The sequence below is a fragment of the Podarcis cretensis genome, assembly GCF_951804945.1.
Source record: "Podarcis cretensis genome assembly, chromosome: 7".
Taxonomy (NCBI): domain Eukaryota; kingdom Metazoa; phylum Chordata; class Lepidosauria; order Squamata; family Lacertidae; genus Podarcis; species Podarcis cretensis.
In genome coordinates, this window is record NC_137176.1 from 92,791,919 (window position 1) to 92,798,878 (window position 6,960).

At 50.0% G+C, this 6,960-nt stretch overlaps 1 protein-coding gene across 2 annotated transcripts; it reads right to left on the reverse strand.

The window, feature by feature from the left end:
* Positions 1-6,342, reverse strand: TMEM276 (transmembrane protein 276). 2 transcript variants are annotated; one of them, XM_079984538.1, is made up of 4 exons: positions 6,270-6,342; positions 3,768-3,861; positions 2,449-2,551; positions 1-1,089 (listed from the first exon to the last, which is right to left on the reverse strand). In XM_079984538.1, the coding sequence occupies exons 2-4, from the start codon at positions 3,773-3,775 to the stop codon at positions 574-576; spliced, it is 627 nt and encodes a 208-aa protein (XP_079840664.1). In that variant the 5' UTR covers positions 3,776-3,861; positions 6,270-6,342; the 3' UTR covers positions 1-573. The 2 variants fall into 2 exon arrangements, with proteins under 2 accessions (XP_079840664.1, XP_079840665.1); XM_079984539.1 differs by lacking the exon at positions 6,270-6,342 and adding an exon at positions 4,022-4,364.
* Positions 6,343-6,960: the final 618 nt, after the last annotated feature.

The following is a 6,960-nucleotide window of genomic DNA, read 5'->3' on the forward strand; positions in this document are numbered from 1 at the left end:
CATTTCCAAAGGGGGGGGGGGGGAAGGATGTTAGGCTATAGTTCCATTCCTCCTTAAAAGAGTCAGGCATGATTGTTGTGTGCCACATGCCTGTTTACTCCCAGCACTGGTCTCACTGGGAACTTCCGTTTTGTATATAGCTTTTGTTCCTGCTGTTTCCTCAACACGGATGCAAGCAGTCATGTTTCTCCTTTGTTCTGACCTACGTTGAATAAAGCTGTAAATATGCTCTTCTGTCTGAATCTTCCGTTGCGGAGACTGCTGAAAAGGACGTGCATGAGTCTTGGAATGTGTCTGAGGCTCGTGTCGCTAATTGGCTGATGCTGTTTCCACGGGAGACCGGTGATCGTCCGGAGATGACGATGAGGCTGCCTGATGCCTCTGTCTCCCTGGCAGTATCCAAACAGGCAGCAACCTTTCCAGAGTCGTCGGCTCCCTGAAGACTTTCCTGGAGGCCATTTCCCAAGCCTCTTTGCTGCACCCAACAGACATGGTCAGCCTTTCCTCTGCCTCACCTGATGCTGCGATGGCCCCACTGCCCGTCGGACCCCCTGGACTGCAGTCCCCATCCCCTCAGTCCAGTTCTCGGTGCTGTGCTTGCAGAGCCCGCCGCAAAGTCAGGTTTGCCAGCGCCATGAGGCAGCAGACAGCATCCTCTTTCCGGAGCACCAGTAGCCGCCGCAGCTGAGTCCCTGCCAGCACCCCAGCCATGCCCACCAAGAGGCTGCCCACAATCCCACAGGCGTTTCCAGTGAAGATGGAAGCGATCAGGACGCTGATGGAGACCACTGAGGTGACGGAATGGGCCACCATGGCCTTGCCTTCCTCGGAGAAGGAGCCCGAGCGGCCGGCTAGCAGCAGCAGCAGGGCGCCCCCCAAGAGGGCGTTCGCCGTGGCACGGTCCCCGTTCAGCCAGTGGAAGCCGAAGGCGAGCAGGGGGAGCCCCACGACTGTGGAGACCCAGGCGTTGTCTGGGCTGTAGCGGGCAGCCTCCGAACCGAGCCCTGGGAGGGCGGCGAGGCGGGTGGCTGTATCCAGGAGGGGCACAAGGGCCTGGAGGAGAAACCCAGCAGAGGTCCCTCGATTGATCTGCAAAGAGAGGGAGGAGGTGGCGAAAGGAGCTCAGATAATAATAATAATAATAATAATAAAGGTAAAAGGTAAAGGGACCCCTGACCATTAGGTCCAGTTGCGGCCGACTCTGGGGTTGTGGTGCTCATCTCGCTTTACTGGCCGAGGGAGCCGGCGTACAGCTTCCGGGTCATGTGGCCAGCATGACTAAGCCGCTTCTGGCCAACCAGAGCAGCGCACGGAAACGCCGTTTACCTTCCTGCCGGAGTGGTACCTATTTATCTACTTGCACTTTGAAGTGCTTTCGAACTGCTAGGTTGGCAGGAGCAGGGACTGAGCAACAGGAGCTCACCCTGTCGCGGGGATTCGAACCGCCGACCTTCTGATCGGCAAGTCCTAGGCTCTGTGGCTTTACCCACAGCGCCACCCGCATAATAATAATAATAATAATAATAATAATAATAATAATAATAATTTCTTATTTATACCCCACCCATCTGGCTGGGCTTCCCCAGCCATTCTGGGCGGCTTCCAACAAAATATTAAAATACAGTAATGCATCAAACGTTAAAAGCTTCCCTAAACAGACTGTATCAAATGTGCTGGGAATTATATATCTCAGCTTGGTCTCTGCAAGCAAGAACCAGCCCAGTGACCCTTGTCGGCAACGCAGTTTCAAGAGGAGCGAACAGACGACCCTTGCACATCCCGGAGCGCAAAGCCCTGTTTCCACATGCAGATTTTACATTTGCCAGGTGTGCATGTGCAAATAATAATAATTTGGCATGTTCCAGGTTCCCTGTCACAGAGAGCAATTCTTAGTCATCCTGAATCCAAAAGCCCTCTCTAGCAAAGTTCAAGCTCTGGTTTTCCCAGTAGTGATGTATGGAAGTGAGAGCTGGACCATAAAGAAGGCTGATCACCGAAGAATGGATGCTTTTGAATTCTGGTCTGGAGGAGACTCTTGAGAGTCCCATGGACTGCAAGAAGATCCAACCGATCCATTCTGAAGGAAATTAGCCCTGAGTGCTCACTGGAAGGACAGATCCTGAAGCTGAGGCTCCAAGACTTTGGCCACCTCATGAGAAGAGAAGACTCCCTGGAAAAAACCCTGATGTTGGGAAAGATGGAGGGCACAAGGAGAAGGGGACGACAGAGGACGAGATGGTGGGACAGTGTTCTTGAAGTTACCAGCATGAGGGAGGCAGTGGAAGACAGGAGTGCCTGGCGTGCTCTGGTCCAGGGGGTCACGAAGAGGCGGACACGACTAAACGACTAAACAACAACAACAACTGCAAAGGCCCAGCACCCAAGAGGACAGGCCAGCAAGCAGTAACACCAGAGGACTCCCCAAATCAAGCTCTATCCCTTTCTTACCTGGAAGGTTTGGACAGCGGAGCCCAGGGACACGACACACAGCAGGAGGTTGGAGAGCAGACCGGTCACCTCATCAGGCCAGCCAGGTATTGAGGCCGAGGCTCTGCAAATGAAGGCAGAGAGAAAGAGGATTATTTCACACCTTCTAAGAATCAAAGGGACCTCAAGAGTCATCTATTCCAACCCCCTGAAATGCAGGAATATCAGCTAAAGCATCCATGGAAGATGACCATCCAATACAGTGGTCCCTTGGTTCTCAAACTTAATCCGTTCCGGAAGTCCGTTCCAAAACCAAAGCGTTCCGAAACCAAGGCACGCTTTCCCATAGAAAGTAATGCAAAACGGATTAATCTGTTCCAGACTTTTAAAAACAACCCCTAAAACAGCAAGTTAGCATGAATTTTACCATCTAACGAGACCATTGATCCACAAAATGAAAGCAGTAAACAATGTACTGCAGTCACACAATCAATCCATCAGTAGCTGAACTGGGTTCCACACAGTCACCAAAACAAAATAAAAGAGCCACAAAAATGCAAAATAAATAGCAAAAACAGACAGACCTCAGTGCAACACTCAAAACGGAAGTGTAACACTCAAAACGGAGCACGTTCGGCTTCCAAAAAGAGTTCGCAAACCGGAACACTTCCTTCCGGGTTTGCAGTGTTTGGGTTCCAAGTTGTTTGAGTACCAAGGCACTTGAGAACCAAGGTATACCGCTGTATCTGCTTAAAAACCTCCAAGGAAGGAGTATAAGACAGGAGGACGTGTGATCAGGCGGGATCTTTTGGAATCGACTCTCAAGTACCGCAGATGGCAAAACATCCAGTCTTGCAAGTGTTAAAGCACGTATGTATTTTGGGCTAATAAGTTTGTGCAGATATGAGGCCAGAGAACCAAAACGGAGAGGTGGAAAATGAACATACCAAGGGCAGAATTTCCTTATTACACCCAGGTTGTTCAGATGCTAGATATCTTTTAGACGTTGACCAATTAGACGGTTTGCTTTAGTGGGGCCCATAGTGAGTAGGTGTTGTGGGGATCACCACCCATCCCAGGGCGCTCAACCACAGCCACAATGTCCTTTCTTCTATCAGATCAAAATGAGCAGATAACAGTAAAGGCTGCTAAATTCAAAGCTATATTGCAACATTAATAATAAATAAATTAAGTGCAAAAAATAATAATTTTTTTTTTATCTTATCTATCTATCTGCTCCAAGGAAGGAGTCGCAAGGGAATCTGGTTCCACTGTTGCTCTTCGGAAGGCAGCAAGCAGCCAGCCCCAGGGGTCAGCTGATTTGATTCTGAAACACTCACTCTGCCATGGCGACTTTTGCTCTGCGAGGGAAGGAGCGTGCAGGTTAAAGAGCCAGGAGTCAGGATGAGACACGGCTGCTGCGTGGGCATCCAGCTACAAGACAATGAATCGGCATGTCAGGTGTCGGAGGCGAAGTTCTTGCTCTCTGCATCTCCTAACCAGGAGGCAATTTCAGACAGGTAATCAAGTATCCAGCACTTCCCCCAAGATTGAGGGCAGGGACAGGCAGAGGATCAGCCTGAACGCTGCTCACCTGGGCTCAGCCGTGGGGCTGAAGTTCATAATCAAAAACTGATAACCTCAGGTGCCTGGTTAGAAAGATGGTGGCATATTGCTAAAACAGAAAAAAAACACCCGACTTTTAATTAAAAGTTGGGCAAAGGGTAAAACAAAGGCGCTGGATTTTCTGGTCACTTGGGTGTGATATACATCTGTGGTTCCCAAACGTGGTTCCATAAACTCACCCATAGCTCTTCCTATCCAGGCCTATAAAAAGCCTTACTCAGAATAGCAGTGTGCAGTGAGGAGGATAACGACACACAAAAATGAGAAACAGGTACCAATTATTGTGCATTTATTCAAAGGCCAATTAAAACTATTTACTTTCTTCTTCGTTTTTATTCCTATGTTATGTATTTTTGTGTTTCCATGTTGCAAACTGCCCCGCGATCCTCGGATGGCGGGCAGGAAAGAAATTGAATGAATAAATACGACAAGGCTGATTCGACACAATGGATGAACTTGACCTACATTCTCAAAGTCCAGTAATGCATCTCATGTCCAGTGCTCTGCTGACCACTCTCTGGAGAACCCCACTTTGGGAACTGCTGGTGCGCATGATTTTTTTTAAAAAAAAACCCTCTAGGGTCTGAGTTTCCGTTTTTCGTCCTCCCTCCCTGCCCCTCTTCCTTTTGTGTCGCATCTCCTAAAGTGCGAGTCTGGGACCCCTTGCCTCTTACTGCGCCACCCTCTCAGGAGAACCCCACTTTGGGAACCGCTGGTGTACATGAAATAATAAGAAACCCTCTAGGGTCTGAGTTTGCCATTTTCCTCCTCCCTCCCGACTCCTCTTCCTTTTGTGTTGCATCTCCTAAATTGCGAGTCTGACCATTTCAAAGTGGTGCTGGGGCCCCTTGCCTCTTAGTGTGCCCCCCTCTCCAGAGAACCCCACTTTAGGAACAACCGCGGGTGCACATGAAATAATAATAATAAGAAACCCTCTGGGGTCTGAGTTTGCCTTTTTCCTCCTCCCTCCCGACTCCTCTTCCTTTTGTGTTGCGTCTCCTAAATTGCGAGTCTGGGACCCCTTGCCTCTTACTGCGCCCCCTCTCTAGAGAACCCCACTTTGGGAACCACTGGTGTACATGAAATAATAATAATAATAACCCTCTGGGGTCTGAGTTTGCCATTTTCCTCCTCCCTCCCAGCCCCTCTTCCTTTTGCGTCGCATCTCCTAAATTGCGAGTCTGACCATTTCAAAGCGGTGCTGGGCTCCTTTGCCTCTTAGCTCACTCCCCCTCTCAGGAGAACCCCACTTTAGGAACAACCGCGGGTGCACATGAAATAATAATAATAATAATAATAATAATAACCCTCTGGGGTCTGAGTTTGCCATTTTCCTCCTCCCTCCCGACTCCTCTTCCTTTTGCGTCGCATCTCCTAAATTGCGAGTCTGAGCATTTGAAAGCGGTGCTGGGGCCCCTTGCCTCTTAGTGCGCCCCCCTCTTTAGAGAACCCCACTTTGGGAACCGCTGGAGTACATGAAATAATAATAATAAGAAACCCTCTAGGGTCTGAGTTTGCCATTTTCCTCCTCCCTCCCTGCCCCTCTTCCTTTTGTGTTGCATCTCCTAAATTGCGAGTCTGGGACCCCTTGCCTCTTAGTGCGCCCCCCTCTCTAGAGAACCCCACTTTGGGAACCACTGGTGTACATGAAATAATAATAATAAGAAACCCTCTAGGGTCTGAGTTTGCCATTTTCCTCCTCCCTCCCTGCCCCTCTTCCTTTTGTGTTGCATCTCCTAAATTGCGAGTCTGGGACCCCTTGCCTCTTACTGCGCCCCCCTCTCAGGAGAACCCCACTTTAGGAACAACCGCGGGTGCACATGAAATAATAATAATAATAATAATAATAATAACCCTCTAGGGTCTGAGTTTGCCATTTTCCTCCTCCCTCCCGACTCCTCTTCCTTTTGAGTCGGACCATTTTAAAGGGGTGCCGGGGCCCCTTGCCTCTTAGCTCCCTCTCCTCTCCAGAAAACCCCACTTTGGGAACCGCTGGTGCACATTAACAACAACAGCAACAACCACAACCCCCTTTGGGGTCTGAGTTTGCCTTTTTCCTCCTCCCTCCCTGCCCCTCTTCCTTTTGTGTCGCGTCTCCTCAACGCCAAGTTCCCAGGGAGCGAAAGTCCCGCAAAAGAAAAGAAAAGGGGGGAGGAATAGGCTCCCCCGGCCTCCATTGGCCCGGCCCGGCCCGCGCTTCCCTTCCCTCTCCCTACCCGGCCCGTTTCTCCCCCGGAGTCCGCCAAGCGCCCGACAGCGAGTTTCCCACGGCTAGAGCGGCACGGCGAGAGGAAAACCGGAAGAGGAAAGAGCCATAGAGTGCGCCAGGCTAGAGAGGCAGGAAGAAACCATAGAGACTTCCTTTTCCCCGCGGGGGAAACAAAGCCACTTTCGGAGGTTTCGCCCCAGCCGGGAGAGACTCTCGGCCTTTCTCTTTCCTTGTTTTAGAAGAGGCTTCTTATTTTGCTAAAATAACTCTTCTTGGATTGGGCCTTCCTAGTAAGGGCAAGGGAAAAGGGCAGCGGCTTCAACGGTCGCTACTGGGCAGGCGCGGTCGGGACTGAGCACGCGCAGTAGCATCGAACCCTAGAGAAAAGGGAGCATTGTTGCGACAAGAAACTTAGGGCGCCCAACATCAGGAAGATGCGTTTGTCTTCCTTGGGTGTTCTAGTGCTAATAATAATAATAATAATAATAATAATAATAATAATAATAATAATAATAATAATAATAATAATACTGCACCGGCTCACCGCCTGCCGTAAGGAAGTACGATCCTGAATTACCAAAGATAAAACGAACATTAACACGAGCAGCTCGCGAGGAATAACTCCCCTTCCTCCCCCCCAAAATACGGAGAAAAAGCTGGCGATTGTGCGTTCCTCGGGGCAGGGACCTTTGCCTGGG